A 16,004-nucleotide genomic window follows, 5' to 3' on the forward strand; every position below is an offset into this window, starting at 1 on the left:
TTTGACTAAACTACTTAGTCCTCGCCCTCATGACCTATAAGTCGATAGCCCATTCGGACTCGAAGACTAATTGCTAAATAGTACTAAAATGTTTATTGCAAGAGGAGGGGTTGCGCATGCAGTACTTTGTAGTGCTTTGAAGACACACATTAAATTGAAATTACTCGTACAGCAACCTTTCGGTTTCGCATGCCCTTGCTAATTGAACTACTTAGCACTTAGACGCCGTGCGTTTCACGTTTCACCAGTGGAGGATCCAGGATTTTTCAAAGGGGGGTTCCGTTTCTTAAACTGTGTATCATTCTCTCTTGTTTAGTCGATGTTTGACAAAAAATTGGCTCTAATCACCTAATTTACTATCCAGTAACGGAAATTAAAGGTAAATTAAACAGTAAATTAAGCTTTTTTTTTTTCGTTGTTGTTTTGTTTTGTTTTTTTGCATAAAATTAATTTAAAGAAACGGAGTTTGGGAATTTTGTTTTGCAATAAAAAGTAAGGTGATGCATTGTCAGGGTCTTCATTATGCAAGTTCGGAACTGTTTTGAAAATGTAAGCGTTAGTCCTTCTTTGGAGCAAAAAAAGCGACTTCTCCCGATTGACTTTTAATTAGCTCTTAAAGAGACATTTTTTTTGTTATCGATAGCAAAACGAGAACTGATGTGAAGAAATCCTTATATTTGGTTGTACTTTACAGAAAAAAAGCGACTTGTCCCGATTAATTGACTCGCTCGTAATTAGCTCTGAAAGAAACATTTTTTTAAATGTTATCGACAGCAAAACGAAAACTGATATGAAGAAATCCCTTTATTTTGTTGTACTTTATTTTATTATATTTCATATTCTTTGTTTTAAGCCTGCCAAGTGCCTTTTCAACACAAATACTGAAAGTCTTACATTGCGCAAACGTTTATTGACCGTGGTGTTGCCCATTGACATAATACTCAAACATTTCAACTAAAAGAAGGAATGTTCGAATGCCATTCGATCAGTGAACAGAATTAATAACATGGTTTACTCAAGGCATATCCCTTCGCTAACAACTTACATTGCGCAAACGTTTGACCGTGGTGTTGCCCTTTGACTCAATACTCAAACATTTCAACTAAAAGAAGGAATGTTCGAATGCCATTCGATCAGTGAACAGAATTAATAACATGGTTTACTCACGGCATATCCCTTCGCTAACAACTTCAATAAATTTATTTGTCCTACACGCTTTTATACGTAAACGGCATTCGTCGCTGTATGTCTTGCCGTCCGATCCGCACACAGGTTGATATCTAATCATTGGGCACGGTAGACAAATGCACATTGGCTTTTCTCGTTGGGCCATACATACGGAATATGGGCGACCGCATTTGTGAGCATGACAAGGATCTGCATGAAATGATATACTCTTCGGTTTTAGTATCCTATATAATGCATCTGGTTCAGAACAAACATCATGCACTAAGTTATGGACGATCGTGCCTCTAGCGAAGGCCATGCAAAGTGCGACTGATTGATATATAAATCCTTTCGAGGTGTGCCTTGCATATCCAATTTAGTAGCTCCAAACTATTCGAAAGAATCCTGTTGGCACATGCGCATGGTAAATACTCAAACGTCCAACCTTTCTTCTTATGGAATTAGATGCTTGCTGCATTCGTATCAAAATGGCAGCCACAATGCGAAATGAGTTACGCAAGTTAATTTGCGACGAAAATGAAATTAGAAGCAAACGTGCTGTTAAAATAGACCATGCATTTTACCGGATACCATGCAATTTTTTTCAAATATGATTCGGTATTTAAAAAACTATGTCTATTTTCTTGGGAACACCGTTCTTTTTCCCATTTTGTGCTTTCCTTTGGTCACCTCCAAACAGTTAATGGATTTAAGGGTAACAAAGGTCATTTTTTTTCTGTTTCTTGTTTCTCTTTTCGTTGTTGCACCAGCCAATAACAAAGTGATGGCTTTTGGATTCGCCATCACCCGATAAAAGACCTCTTTCAGTTCCTAAATTACCCCTGCGTTCCTTGATTGAAGACTCATTTGCTCAGAGTTAGCCTCATTTCAGCGTCGAAATATTCACAAATACCAAAGGTAAAGTAAAAAATGCTCAACTTCAACAATAAAAACACCTTCACTAGAACACGTAAATATTCTACACAAATTTATGGCAGACCCTGATGCATGAGCAACAGGAAGTCGAAAATAAAGTAACAATCTCTAGGTGGAGACCAAAGTTATGCAGGCTTTAGGGCGTGAATGAAGCGTACATCGAACTCCATGATGGCGTTACTTTCTTTCCTTTCCCTATTCACTTTACACATACATTAACGCACAACTACTTAATATCTGAAGAAGTTTTGCAACTCAGTTAACTGAAAAAGTCCATTAGAAAACCAACAAAAATCTTTTTCTTCCTCGAAAAAATTTAAATTATGGTCAGTTCGGTGTGAACATTCCAGTAGAAATTAAAAATTCTTCTTTCTCTTTTCATCTCTCTTCTTTCCTCGTAAATATAACCCAAAAATTGTTTTGTATCAGTATTGAAAAACAAATTTTTTTAAAAATTTATATCATCTTTTATTAATAGAGCTTGATTGGTCTATGCAATCTCCACGCTTCATACTATCTATTTGTAAATTAGTCCTGGGTGCAAGAGTACATTGTTTAACCCTCTTGGCTTGTCTCTCTTGCACCCTCCACCTTTCCATTTTTTCTTATTGTAATTTATGTATTATGTATTTGTGGAAAATAAAAACCTTTGAACCTATTAGTTAATTATGCGTAACTAAAAAAAAATTATTGTATACTTTCGTACCTGAAGAAGTTGTAGGTTCTGGGGTAGCTGACGTTGTATACGTAGGTGGAGCTGCTTTTGTTAAGAGAAAAATTGATACAAGTTAGGAATAGAGCGTTTTCACTCATGTGAGAAGACAGCCATAAACAATAGAAACTTTCCGCACAGTATTTGCATAAAAATAGAGTTAAATTCCCGGAGGATAGAAAATGTATTGTTTTGGTACCCCATAATGGCCGCTGTAAACATGACTAAAAACATTATAAAAATCTAGAAATACACCCCCTGCGCCATACATGCTTCATCATTATGGCATTACCTGTTGTAGAAGGCTGTGTTGTAGTTACTGCTATAAGATACAAACATGTAAGATGTCAGTAGAGGAATCACATTAGTTTCACACTTTTCGAAGCGATGCATAATATCTCCCTATTTTCATATTTCTTTATTTGGGACATACCGTCAACAAACAATTCATGGATACGCCCCAGACACTGAGCAAAAAAAGGGCTGACAAACAAGCCGGCACGAGCAATTTAGTTGCTAGGATTTCTAACAACATCGAAACAATGGTTTTACTTTACCTCTTATGGAGGAAGGAGTTTGCTTGCGTTTCCCCCCTCTCATATGGGTCTGTTATTACTACAGTCGTATTGTTATAATACTTACGGCATTCTCCTTGACTTGAAATAGTGATGAGTTTATTGTTGTTACAAGAAGCAGCTTTCAAGTCGCAATCGTTCGAATACGTTTTACCGTCAGAACCACAAACAGGTGCTGATATTAAGGGACATGCAAGCCTGCATTGGCACTTTGGAACACCATCTATTACGCGACATTCTGAGTAGGGGGGAGAACTACATTCAACGTTTTTACAAGGATCGGATGTCGGCGTGATAGGCTCAGTTGGTTCAGTTGGTTCAGTGGTTGCTGAAATGAAATAATGCCGTAGAGAACATTTTGTTATAAGCAAAAAATTCTGAACAAATGGAGTCTCGCAATAGCAAGAATGACTTGTAACAGCAATTTTGAAGCTATGAACTTAGAATTACCTAGTTCATGCGCTGTAAATGATTGGTCAAGCTAAAAGAGGTCCGTGCCAGACGATTGGAAAAGGGCACATTTTATTTTCACCAAGTTGACCAAGGAATAGTTTTTCGAATAACGTTAAATATTGGCTCAATATTGCTTGGCTTTTCCCCCTTTGCATGTGGATCTGTTATCACTACAGTCATATTATTATAATACTTACGGCATGCCACTTGACTTGCAATTGTAATGAGTTTATTATTTTTACAAGAAGCAGCTTTCAAGACGCAATCGTTCGAATACGTTTTACCGTCAGAACCACAAACAGGTGCTGATATTAAGGGACATCCAAGCCTGCATTGGCACTTTGGAACACCATCTATTACGCGACATTCTGAGTAGGGGGGAGAACTACATTCAACGTTTTCACAAGGATCGGATGTCGGCGTGACAGGCTCAGTTGGTTCAGTTGTTGGAACGGGTATTAGTGCACCTAAAACATCATTACAATTCATTACATTAAATTAATTATGAATTTATATTATCTAAATTGGGCTCCCTGTACCCATTGGGAGCTCCGCTTTTAGGCAAAACATGACTTTACATATTATTCTCTTTACTGTGATTTTCTATTTCAGTCTACAAGGTAATGCTCTCACCTTTACAGCCCGCATTTCTTAATTCCACAAGCTTCTCGTCAAGCTTCTTAAAGGAGGAAACTCTAAAAACATATGACGGTGCCGAAGCAATCTGAAGAAGTTCATTCTCATCAACGGAGGATCCAATACCGACAGCGTAAACTTTGGCGTTCAGAGCCTTGATTGGAGCCGACGCCACATTAAGAGCTGTAAAACTGCCTTTATCTTTTGTTTGTTTACCATCTGTTAGTACAAATACGGCCTTCGAAGAAAACAGTATCGCATGTGAGTCATGGTAATCATGATAAGGAGCGACGTAGAACTAAATGTAAGCATCTAGACAGTCAGATTTGTCAAATGCACCCAAAAACTTTTAACATTAAAAAATAATGAAGCGAATAAAAAATCGAGATAAATAAGAAAAACCCGCATTGTGATCGACTACGTTGCATCAGATGACGGGTAATTTTAAGCAATATATTAAATTTTGTAAGGCCCATGAAATTCGGCTACTGTAATCAACTCCCGGGGAAAATATTCTATAATTAAGTACTGTTTAAAAAACGAGCAGGAGTGTTTTATCGGGTATAAAACACGAGGCGCAGCCGAGTGGTTTTAGACCCGATAAGACACGATCTGCGAGTTTATTAAACGGCTTAGAAAACGCATGATGTATGTTCTCATATGGTACAGAATTCTTTACGAAATGAACCAAGTTTGATAGAGAAAATCCAAGTTAAAGTTTATGCAAATGAAGACGAATCTATATCAGATATAAAATCACCTTCACGGTCATGATTTCTATTGTGTTTTCTTCATGAATTATTAATGAGTTTTCTAATACCGCATAGGGAACCAGATGTTGTAATTGATTGTTTGACGATATGATAGTGCATAACACCTAAAGTACTCAAAAATTCGAAAACTATATCAAGCGCATAAACAAAAGAAAAGAGATGGCGATTCAAAGCAGTACCTTGGTCACCGACGTTCTCATTCCCGCTTTCTCAACCAGCACATCGGTCTGAGCTAAACGCAATGCTTTGTCAGTAAATGTATATCCCCTCTGCCACCTTATAAGTCCCAGCAGCCTCTTTGCTTCGTCGCTGTCACGATACGAACCGCTTGAAGAAATGAATTTGAAGTTAACTTCTGCTTTGGTGCTGTAAGAGATAGCTGCTATGTGGGGTCCCTGTGGTGAAATCTTGAACAAATCGACCAATTTTTTGGTGAACTTGATGACTCGTTTCCAGTTTCTCCGTCCAATGCTACCGGAAGAGTCCAAGATGAGGACAATGTCGACGGGTTTTTCACACGGGCCACCTACATATAGAAAAGAGCAGTTGTGGCGGAATTACAAAAGAGACAATTTTAGACAACTAACAAAGCATTATGGGAATAAGACGATGCAAAAATACTCAATACATCAACTTTTATTGAACTTTTTCTTTCAAATTCAAATGAAAATTAATATGTACTTATTGACTGAGTGGGAGGGCAGTACAGGAAAATATTTGGCTCGAGGTTTGGTTGCAGCGAGGTCCGTGCAAATGACCGAGCCAAATATTTTCCCGTACGGCCCGACCTAACTCAGCCAATAAGCATTTTATCATATCTCATGTAAAGAAAAATAATTTGAAAAAAAAAAAAAAAAAAAAGAGCGCGGATTCGAGCAGGGTCGTACGGATTCGTACGGCCCTGCTCGCTCAAAGCCGTACGGCCCTGCTCACGCCATTTTCCCGAAGGTTTTTCTAAGAGCGCACGCCCGGGCAGATACGGATCATATGATAATAAGCAATATCTTAATTAAAACCAAGGGGTATAAATACGTTGCTGGTAATTTAACAAATATTTGTTTAGTTATATATTTTAACTGAGCTCATGAGTTCCCTTGTTGTCTTACGGTTGGTCACAAAATAGTTATTTCATTATTTCCATTTTGCCAGAGGTTTATAGGTCTGAATTGGGAAAGCATCAAAAGATGAGAAGGTCGATGTTTTAGTGCTACTATACCCGGTCCACATAACAAAATTTCCTTAAATAGATGCACGTTATATTACATACCAGGATCGCCAGGTACACAATCCTTTTGACATCCGTTGAAGCAGCATTTTTTTGTATCTGGGCAGTCAATATCACGTTGACACATGTCTCCTCGTCTATCACAAGTACCATCCAGTCCCTTCCATGGTAGTGGACATTTGCCTGGATGAATTTGATTAGCTGAATGTACAAACAAAACCAATGAAAAAATATCTGAACATAATTTAAAATATCAAGTACAATCAAACACGCGCATGTCAATTAGACATCTGCAAATTGACGTTAGTGGTTATCGCGGGTCTGAACTCTATGAAGTATTACCTGGAATTTCACATTTTGGCCTGAAAGGCCGCGACACTCTTGTTCCTTGTATTTCGTTTCCCTTGGAGTCGACGCAATATGCATACGAGGCGTAGAATTGGATTTCTTCGTACTCTCCAGTACGTTTGCATCGTGGAATGTAACGTCCTTTTTCATAGGTCTTCAAAGCTTGGATATAGGCTTGTTGGCAGGGTGTTGGGCGAGATCCTAGAAGCAAACACAACCTTAATATTCCTTATTGCTTAGTCACACCAAAATGTTACCCATATTAGAAGAGGTCCAAAGAGTGAGGAATTGATGGTTTTCAACCATTCCCAAGAGAATAAAATAACAAAAGACACGGCGGCCATGTTGGAGGATATAACAAAAGAATTCATTGACAATTCTTTTCTTAAGTTCCTCCAACATGGCCGCCGTGAAACAAATTAAAAAGAAAAAAGTCAACTTTTCTATGTCGTGTTTCTTGATTTATGTCTAACTATCACAAGACACTATTAAATATATAATTTCATTATAGATGAAACGGTTTAAAGCATACCAAAGCAGTTGGGCCTTAGTGGTCTTGGGGTTCGTGTTCCCGAGATTTCTTCGCCGTTTTCCGACACACAATGGCACATAAGTCCATCACACTGCACGTGCTCAAAATGTCCGTCAGGGCGACATCTTGCAACGACCCGACTTGAGGACGTGTCCTTCAGGGCGGCAGCATACTGCTTCTGGCAAGACGTCTTGGGAGGACGGGTACCTAATCGATCAAAGAAAATAAAAAGTTATATTTTCATTGATGTTTATTTCACTAAAGAATATACTGAAACAAAATATAAAACCACAGCCTGGACGTCGAAGTCGTATGGTCGACAATTGCACAGGTTGATTGCAATCACAAAACACTACTCCCTTTAAGCCTGCGTAGTTATTTTTTACCTGTACAGTCTGGTATCTGAGATACACTTGTTCGAGTGTTGGCAATTTCTATTCCGTATTGGTCGACGCACATGCACACGGGTCCGAAGCACTGGATAGGGTCATACGATCCATCTTCAGCGCAAGTGGGTACAAATCCTCCAGTGGGGTATTCATGTGAGGCAGCATGGCTGTGACGCTGACATGGAGTTAATGCCCAACCTTTAAAGATGACAAAATGAATATGAAATAAAATGCTAAAAACTGGATAAGGCAATGAAGTATCAATGAACATGTCCGGCGTGAAATAGTTTAGTGCCCACGGGGCTCTTCTATTCCAATTCACATCTAATGCAAACATTCAAAACATTTTTTAGCAATTTTTTTTACTAAATCAGTGCATTCTTTCATGAAAAAGAGATCAAAGCTTCTTGCCGAGGTCATCTGTTATGAGGGTTTGAGAGAGAGAATGAGAAGGCGAAAATAATAATAATAATAATAATAATAATAATAATAATAATAATAATGTTTATACAGAGAGGACCTGCAAAAATAGGGGAAGGTGGGTAATATATGTGGCTTTATTGCTCGTCATACAAGGCATAGGAACTGAGGAAATGCGTGTCGAGGGCAGACCACAATCCTCAATATTACACATCTCATATAGTCAAATAGAATGATCGAATGCCTTACCAAATGGTCGACAATTTGGTTCCTTGAAGCGTGGTCTTAGTGTTCCAGGAATTTCGACTCCATATTTGTCTACACACAGACACACAGAGCCAAAACACTGAATATCATCGTAATATCCTGATGGCAGACATCTTGGTACAAAGCGGCCAGGGACCAGATTCGACAGAGACAGTTGATGATGACGTTGACATTCGCTAGGTTTCCAGCCTAAAACATATTGTAACAAGTTTTAGCTTATAAAAGATAGATATTTACATATCTGACAAACAGAGCGCCCATCTGATGCTTCCGCGATGTGATCTAGAACAATACATTTATTTCAAAGGAAGCTCCCATAGAACTTTTCTGAGATAGTGAATTTAGTGTCTTACCTATGACACCACAATCAGGCCATCCTTGTTTCCTTGTTCCTGGCAATTCTCGTCCTTCCTCATCGACACACCAACAGAACCATCCACGATCACACTGGAAAGACTCGTAACTACCATCAGACCGGCACATTGGAATCCATCGACCAAGCACGTGCTTCTGAAGAGCCATTTCGTATTCCTTCTGGCAGAGAGACAGTTTACGACCTTCAAGTAAAAAAATGTTATGATTATAAATTTAATCGCCAACAGTATTAATGACTCATATATTAAAATACGACGTAATTGAAAATAAAGGACGTTAACACTTCATTTGCGAAACAGTACTAACTAAACAATAGGTTCAAACTATTTAGTTTTAGTACCTATTTCAAGGATTAAGTGTTTGCACGCTAGTAAGTACATATTTTAAATAAAACGCCAAAAATTTAAAACAAATTCGTAACAAAATGATACAGACCAGGTTCCTGACAAGATGGCGTAAGTGGTAGTAACGTAGCAGAGCCCTCGATCTCACTGCCCAGTTGGTCTACACAGAAGCACTCTCCTGCATAACACTGCATGGGTTCGTATTGTCCATTGGGTTTACAGCGTGGTACGAATGAACCAAAGGATTCATAGACCAGGGATGCTTCGAACTGCTGCTCACATGGTCTTACTGGTCGACCTGTTGGGAATAATGGGGCATCATGACGCAGATAAAAATCTATATATATAGTAGTCTTGTATTCCAATGCTTATATGAATTCCTAGCACGTAAAACTAAATCAATCACGCAACTACTAAGTCCATTTTTATTTTCCATTCATTCGTTTTCTGAATCGAATTATTTTAAATATTTTATACGAAACGAAACGAAAAGAGATAACCGCGCTTGCTTTTGATAATTTTATTTAGAAATTTGGTGCGCAACTAGTTGTGCGATCAAAATACCAAACTAGAGCAACATCGGATTTAGTACTGTTGAAATGGGAAAAATAAAGCATTATTTCGTACCTTTAACGGCACATTTTGGCCAGCCTCTGCTTCTAGTACCAGACTTCTCTTTTCCATCTTCATCGACACACCAGCAGAAACCTGATGGGCTGCACTGTACAAGCTTAAAGCTACCGTCTTCCCAGCATCGTGGAATAAATCCTCCTAAATTGATGTTTTTAGCCTGGTTGTACAGTTTCTGACAAGGCGTTGGGCGGCGGGCTGAAAACATATTTTAACTTTGTATAGGAAATCACACGATCTCAAGAAATTTCGGAATCCATAAGTACGAGTGATGTTTTGAAAGTTTTCAAAACATCACGAGTATCTATAAATTCCGAATCGTACGAGAAGATTGGATGATCTGTTTCATTATACACCCAACAACATTAAGCAACTTAATTGGGACTCTACAGAGTACAATTTGGATAGGGAATCGCACGATCTCGAGTACAATTTGATTCGATCTCGTTTACAAATCTACAGGAAAAAGAATTATTACCAGCATCTTGGCAGTTTGGTGGTGAACGTTCTGATCGCCTTGTTCCTGCGATTTCAATGCCATCTTGATTAACACAATAGCAGATGGAACTATGGCACTGGACTGGCTCATAGCTACCATCGGGCTTACATCGTTGTACATATCGACCATAGACGTAGTTCTTTAATGATGCACGATACTCGCGTTGACATTTGGTCCAGCGATCAGCTGGAAAGCAATACAAACAGATATTATTCGTAGTTGAAAAACATGCTATTCTACAGCTGCAGAATTAAATTCAATGAGAAATAGTTTTATTTCATTTTTTTTTATTTTTTTTATTTTATTTTTTATATTATGACTAGGGACAGAGAAAAGAAGAAGAAAAATATATAGACATATATATAGGACTAACACTAGTAGTAAATAAATACATACGCCATAAATATTGCTATGAATATGAATATAAATATAAAGAGATGTAGACAGAACTCGGACAGAAAATAGGGAAGGGAAGTGGTAGTTATAACGTAACTTCCATATCACGTCACAGCATGTTTGCTCCAAAACGCAAACAAGATCTTTCATATTCTCAAATGATGTTGTACAATAATACCTTTTGGTTGGCGAGTTTCTCTCAGGTAGTCAAATTTCTTGTTTATTATACGAGGAGTTTCTGCATCTAGGCTTGCAGGTAGCACCATAAACATGTACTGTGGAGAAGAAGCCACTTGGGCTAATTGCTTTTTATCTGCATTTGGAATACTACCAACAGCCAAAATCTTGACATCTTTTTCTCGCAAAGGTTGCACTTCTTTAGAGAGCGTTATGTATCCTGGACGATTCGGGTTGTCACGGCCATCGACAAGAAGTATCATTAACTAACCCAAAACATGAAATGTATAGTGAGCGATTTTTTAAATATTAGTCATAGAAAATAGTATTTGTTGAAGACGGCGATCATTCCAAAAATTAGGGGCGAGATCCCACCTTTTTTAGTTTCCTCAGTCCCCAAACTATCTTACTTTTATTTCAATTTATTTGTTGATATATCTTCTTTTCTTTGTCTCTTGTATTTGTTTTCAATTTTATTTTGATATGTGTTATTCTTTTCTTTTCCTTCTTTTTTTTTTTTTTTTTTTTTTTTCTTTTCTGCGTTTTTTTATTATTTTTAATTCACAAAGTCAACAACAGCAAATAATTTAAACTTTGATAACAATTTCTCACCATTTGGGATGGTACTTTTTTCAAATATACTTATTTTACAGTTTTATTCGAAACTTAATTTGAAAATATGAGTAAATCAATCAAGAAGAAATGGTGGTAAAACTAACCCGTGGCACTCCCCGTCTCATGCCTGCTTTCACATTAAACAGATTCTTGTTAGCAGCACGTAAAGCAAGTCCAATATTCGTTGTTCCTGTGGTAAATGGCAGTCGTGATATCAAACCCTTCACATTTGCAGCGTTATAGCGTGAACCTCTCAGAGTGTCGAACCTAAAGCCAAGACGAGGCTGTGAATTGAAAGTCAATGCTCCGATATGAACGCCATCTGGTCCAATGTTAAAGGCATCTGCTACTCGTTTAGCATAGTTGAGGAAACGAATCCATGTTTTGGATGTGGTTTTCTTTGAAGTGCCGAACACAAATCCTATATCAGCTACTGGACGACGATCTGCAAGCGAATAAACACTTATCAGACTAGATTTCAATTATTATGTAAGTTATACTGCACCTTGCGTGCTGCTATCAACCTTTAGAGGTACACGCCATATATCCGTGAAACAAAACCGAAGATGTATTGTCTAATTGCAGCTTTTTTGCTGCTAGTTTATTTTGCAGGCATCCCAGCCACTTTTTAGACAAATTTGATAGGAAATATAGGCTGTGCAAGTTCTAAATATAGGAAAATATAGGATTTTTTCTCAAAAATATATGCACTTTATAGGAGCTAAGATAGCTTTTCGGTGCCGTAACCAGGGATCGACCATAAAAAAAAAAACAGAACCAAGAAAAAAAAAAAAGGGCCATTTTATTTCCTTCGCCAAATATGCTAAACAGTGTAAAATATAAATGTATCACTCAGCAGTCGTCCTATTTATAGGAAATATAGGAGGTTTTCTTTAAATACAGGCTCTTTATAGGATCCTATACAAATTATAGGAAATATAGGAGGTCTGGGATGCCTGATTTTGTACGAAAAAGTAGATATTACTGAAGCAGAATATTGGGAACAAAAGCAAATACCTCTACGCGTCTTTATTTGGTTTATACCTACTGGAATTCTTAGTTATTTCAGAACTAAATAGTTTATAACTATAAAAAGATAGTAATTGTTTAACGGATATATGGCGCACTCTCTATCCTAATAATACGTTTAACATGGTAATTATGATTGTTCTCAGCCAATCGGAGAAGAGATAAAAAGCAATACGCTGAATTCGATTTCAATTGTTATTTTCTATCATTATTTAATGATTTAAAAATATCATTAGTAAGACAACCATACTTCTAAGTCGTGGGTAGTTTCTCCAGGCCGCATACAAGCGATTTCCAAACTGTGGCAAATCACTATAGGGCACTCTGTATACATTCTCAGGGGTCGATGCAATGTCATTCAGTTCACGAGGATCAACATTAGGTCCCAGTGCTAGCACGTAGGACTGAACGCCCTTGTCCTTTAGACCTTGTGATAACGTAGGCAAAGATACAGATGCCGGATATCGGGCTTGTGGGCTTGCCGTTATGAGCAGAAGGTACTGTAAACAAGATATTTCAGAGCTTTAAAAACAACATATTTCAGCAACCAAACTCTGCTAATAGCCGCTCTGGTGGCTCCGTAATGCACTCATTCCACACTAGGCTTGATCTAGAAATGTATTCACATTCTCATTCCAATTCCTTTTGCTTTCACTTGTACCAGGACTCAAAAGAAGACTGATAACAAGACCACCCCTTTAAAATATGACTAAATTCTGGGGAACCAATATATAAAGGCTTGAAATGTCTTACCTTGACTGCATATTTCCTCATACCATTGTCTGTGGTAAAGACGTCTTTATAAGCCAACTGCAGCCCACGGTCAATCTTTGCCTGTCCTCCAACCAACTGTGCATTATCAACAAGTCTCTTGATTCCTTGAGGATTGAGCTGATCGCCTCGTAGTGTGTTGAAGTGGAAATTGACTTTAGGAGTGCCTCCAAACGTGACCATGGCAAAATGCGTCGAAGGTGGTGACACATGGAATGCATTGACGGTTCGTTTGATGAGATTGATTATTTGCTGCCATCTCTCGGGTTGGATGTTGTCAGACCCATCAACGACAAATGCAATATCAGCTGGAAGCCATCGTGCTGGAAAACAATAACGAAGAAATACAAATCAGTTTGGTGACAATACGTCGAAAGTGCACAATACAAAAACCGATACTGATGAGACTGGTCTAGCTTGGGAGCAAAATAAATTGTTAGTAATGCACCTTACTATTGGTGGAGACAAGTTAACAAAGAATTGACAAATAGAGGCTTTGCACCATCACTTGCCGGCGCCTATAATACAGCTTGAGCTGCCTGTGCTTAGATGGAAGAACAATAAAATCCCCTTGCGCTCGGGAATTGAATTCTTTCTTATGTAAAACGATTGTATTGTTCCTGCCATTTAATGGCTGCCGTCACGTGGTGGTACAAAGCCTCTATTAACTGGAACTTCAAAATTAATAAATTCATGAAAAGTATAAGAATATACCCCGCAGGTAGGTTCTCCATTTCCTTTCTATTGCTCTCTTGGTATCAGTTAATTGGTTGGGAGCAGCCTTAAAGACGTTGTCGGGTTTAGTGGCTATGTCCCTGAGGTTTTGATCCTGGACCTGACGTCCGATTCCAAGAGCAAAAACATTCACGCCATTGTCTTTTAAAGGCTGTGAGGCGGTCGTCAGGGCGGTATAGGGACCACGATCTCTCGTTTGAGCATTGTCGACAATCACAAGAAGTATCTATAATTAAAAAAAAAAAAAAAAGAAACAGGCTTCAAATCTCAGTCGCACGTTTTAATTTAATACGTTCTCGCTTCCGCAAAGCCGCTCTAATAATCAATTTTTATGGACGGGATAAGCCATAAATCAAAAGCCAATGAATGATTCAGAAAATAAAGTTTTCAGGATCGCACGATATGATAAAAAGGTGCCAGGTGTAAAAGGATTTGCAGGACAAACTGGTATTCAGTTTACCTTAGCTGCTCCTTGCCTTGATCCCCCCTTTTTAGTGAAGAGATACGAGTTAGCCAGCTGTAGTGCCCGATCGATCCTAGTGTATCCTTGTCTGAATGGTAAACCACTGATTAAACGCTGTACTTCGTATCCATTCTGACGCATGCCTTGTAAAGTATTGAAAGAGAAAGCTACTCTTGGAGTTTCTTGGAATGTTATAAGGCCAACGTGGGCTCCCTGTGGTGAAATGTTAAAATCACCGACAAGATTTGAAACAAAGTTGATGGTATTTTTCCAGCTGGCTTTAGTAGTTGATCGTGACGAACCAATGAGAATTCCTATATCAACTGGATAAATTTGACCTAAAACGAATACAAGAGGACATTTATTAATAAATGATTGAGGAATATGAGGTCATTGAGATTTTCTTTCTTGGCTCGGTGATGGGGGGATTTGAATAACGAACGATCCACACTACAGAGCGTTTTCCCACCCCGTCCTCAAAACGTTCTCTCACCTCTCATGTTGTTTTTCACGTTATTGATGATCAAAGGTGATATTGCTGGTAAACTGCTAAGAGCTAGAGCAAACACATCCTGGTCACTTGAAGCCAAAGCCCTCAGATCATTCATGTTGGTGTTACTTGCGGGTCGTGCTGAAATAGCCAAGACATAAACACCTCTATCCTTGACAGACTGTCCAGCGCGATTCAGTGGAATATATGATGGCAGATTCTTGCCCGTTTGGTCACCGTCAGTTATTACCAACAAGTACTGTAAAGACAATAAAAATAATGTTGTCAAACTTTAAATGCCATGGCACTTGAGTCATGTGACACAACGCCTCAAAGCAACAGTTCAATCAAAAGGTACATAAATATAGATTCCCCATCACAATTCAGAAGGGTACTTAACAAACAAGGTCAAAACAGGAAAGAAAATATTCCAACCTATTAACCGTCATAAAAAGCTTGTCTTTCAAATAAACAATATACACCTACTTGCAAGAACGTTGTCATACGAAAATAGAACATTTAGTGATTTAGTGGGGGATAGGAATTGTATTAAAAAACAAAAGAAGATCAGTGAGGCTGAACTTTTTCTTTTGTCTTTTAATGAATTCCTTTCTCACTAAATTACTAATGTTTTATTCTTGTATGATAACCTTCTTGCAAGTAGGTGTACACATAAACAATATGCACTTTTTCTTCTTCTTGTGAATTCGGTAAAATTAGTTTTAAAACGCTTTTACGTGTTTAATTGTGCACAAAATACTGCACAAAATATTTTGCATGCTATTTAAGTGTTGCAACTATTTAAACCGAGTAACTGGTGTAGTCAAATTCTATAGAGCTATTAAGTATGGCGTATTTCTGTATCCAACTGTTCAGAACAAACGCTAAACTAAAGCAAAAAAAATTATTAACAATGGTAACTGAAGTGAGTGGAGCCCAATTTCGTCTGAAAATCAAACGAGTGATGATGCTATTTTTTTGAAATTTCATTTGCTCTTAAAAAGAGTGCGATTTACTTAATGGTGCTATTTGTGATTAAATCGTACT

The 16,004-nt window shown here is 38.0% G+C and overlaps 1 protein-coding gene across 7 annotated transcripts in view; it reads right to left on the reverse strand.

Annotated features, from left to right (window-relative positions):
• Positions 1-16,004, reverse strand: part of LOC116307005 (uncharacterized) — a 130,204-nt gene that overhangs the window by 58,576 nt on the left and 55,624 nt on the right. For 4 of the 7 annotated variants that reach the window (XM_089025481.1, XM_089025479.1, XM_089025482.1 and 1 more), the window contains exons 69-90: positions 14,961-15,216; positions 14,465-14,805; positions 13,984-14,230; positions 13,252-13,592; positions 12,749-12,998; positions 11,574-11,914; positions 10,856-11,120; positions 10,261-10,467; positions 9,780-9,980; positions 9,244-9,450; positions 8,787-8,990; positions 8,416-8,622; positions 7,744-7,944; positions 7,358-7,564; positions 6,820-7,026; positions 6,520-6,678; positions 5,432-5,778; positions 4,477-4,717; positions 4,041-4,310; positions 3,458-3,718; positions 3,108-3,137; positions 2,810-2,863 (exon numbers count right to left, since the gene is read on the reverse strand). In XM_089025481.1, coding sequence (XP_088881607.1) covers positions 2,810-2,863; positions 3,108-3,137; positions 3,458-3,718; positions 4,041-4,310; positions 4,477-4,717; positions 5,432-5,778; positions 6,520-6,678; positions 6,820-7,026; positions 7,358-7,564; positions 7,744-7,944; positions 8,416-8,622; positions 8,787-8,990; positions 9,244-9,450; positions 9,780-9,980; positions 10,261-10,467; positions 10,856-11,120; positions 11,574-11,914; positions 12,749-12,998; positions 13,252-13,592; positions 13,984-14,230; positions 14,465-14,805; positions 14,961-15,216 — 5,044 coding nt within the window. The remainder of the gene's footprint in view (positions 1-2,809; positions 2,864-3,107; positions 3,138-3,457; positions 3,719-4,040; positions 4,311-4,476; positions 4,718-5,431; positions 5,779-6,519; positions 6,679-6,819; positions 7,027-7,357; positions 7,565-7,743; positions 7,945-8,415; positions 8,623-8,786; positions 8,991-9,243; positions 9,451-9,779; positions 9,981-10,260; positions 10,468-10,855; positions 11,121-11,573; positions 11,915-12,748; positions 12,999-13,251; positions 13,593-13,983; positions 14,231-14,464; positions 14,806-14,960; positions 15,217-16,004) is intronic. The other 3 variants (XM_089025480.1, XM_089025477.1, XM_089025478.1) reach the window with 3 other exon arrangements.

This window comes from Actinia tenebrosa, unplaced genomic scaffold, assembly GCF_029948245.1.
Source record: "Actinia tenebrosa isolate PJP-AT-01 unplaced genomic scaffold, QUT_ActTen_1.0 utg344__unscaffolded, whole genome shotgun sequence".
Lineage (NCBI taxonomy): Eukaryota > Metazoa > Cnidaria > Anthozoa > Actiniaria > Actiniidae > Actinia > Actinia tenebrosa.